Below are 1,231 nucleotides of genomic sequence, written 5' to 3' on the forward strand. Positions count from 1 at the left end.
CAACAGGTAACTGCTTCGACAATAAACTTACTTCATATGTACAAATTTATGCTAGGCCTGTTAATAGGCCTGTTTGAACATCTAAAGAGAACTACACATTAGCCACGGACTCCATATAAATCTTTACTTTTCGGGGGGAGGGTGGGCACTGAACCTCAATATACCCAGGTTCAATCCTTAGATTCTTTAAAGGGAAGGGGAGGTGGATAAGAATACCAGTGACGTTGTTGACCTCTGGTCTCTTCCGAAGTCCGCAGTCCCAGTACTGTAAATTGACGTAAACCTTCATCAACATTGTGTTAATTCACGCTTGGAATAATCGACACAATTTCCTTCTCTTATATTTTCCCTTACTTTCTATAAAGGTTTTGGAATGGCGATGTTATTCCTCCCCCACTACGTGGCACTCAATGACTACTTTCCAGTTTCGTTTGTCTTCTACAACACAATGACTCTCTTCGGATTAACACTTGGGGCTTTCTGCCTCCCAGTCATCGTTGAGAGATCGTTAGAAGCCTACGGACAGAGAGGTGCTTTCCTTATCCTTGGCGGAATATGCCTCAATGCTGTCGCGTGCGGAGCTGTGGTCCGACCTCCAACAGACCTCTCCAGGTTGAAAGACAAGGAAGAGGAGATGAAGCGAGAAGGACAACTACTAGAAGACTCAATAGCATCAAGCCTTGGCACAAATTCTGTGCAAAATACGGAAACATCGTCGGGGTGTGCAAAGTCACTCCTAAAGAGACTGGCATCTTTAATCTGTGTCTCTGAGCCGAAATTCGGGCTTGTTACACCAGCAGTTTTCTTGACAAATTACGTCCTGTATGCTTGGATGCTTTTCCTTGTGCCTCAAGCAGAATGGCTTGGCATTGAACCCTCTCGTGCTGTGTTTCTCTCTAGCATCGCAGGCATCAGCGGCATCTTTGGACGAATACTTTTTCTCGTCCTGGTACGCTGGGAATTGAACCCTACCCTTATCTTCGTCCATTGCTGCTTCATTTGTTCAGTATCATTTTTCGTTTTAACCTTGAAAGCGACATATGTTTATCAGGCCGTCAATGCCTCTATTCAGGGTTTCTCCATGTTCATTCTTGACTCCCTCCCGCACACGATGACAAAGAAGACGGTAAGACGTAGGGAAAATATCTCTGAAGCCCTTTCCACCATCTGCATAACCACTGGTACTGGCGCCCTCTTTGGTGATCTTCTGTCAGGTACTTATGAGGTCTAA

At 45.1% G+C, this 1,231-nt stretch overlaps 1 protein-coding gene across 1 annotated transcript; it reads left to right on the forward strand.

Annotated features, from left to right (window-relative positions):
- Positions 1 to 379: 379 nt before the first annotated feature.
- Positions 380 to 1,231, forward strand: LOC140238579 (monocarboxylate transporter 12-like). The gene has a single exon (XM_072318480.1). The coding sequence runs from the start codon at positions 380 to 382 to the stop codon at positions 1,229 to 1,231; it is 852 nt and encodes a 283-aa protein (XP_072174581.1).

Source organism: Diadema setosum, chromosome 15, assembly GCF_964275005.1.
Source record: "Diadema setosum chromosome 15, eeDiaSeto1, whole genome shotgun sequence".
NCBI lineage: Eukaryota > Metazoa > Echinodermata > Echinoidea > Diadematoida > Diadematidae > Diadema > Diadema setosum.

Excerpts from the sequence above, each read along its gene's own strand:
- LOC140238579 (XM_072318480.1), top strand. The coding sequence starts at position 380 with ATGTTATTCCTCCCCCACTACGTGGCACTCAATGACTACTTTCCAGTT.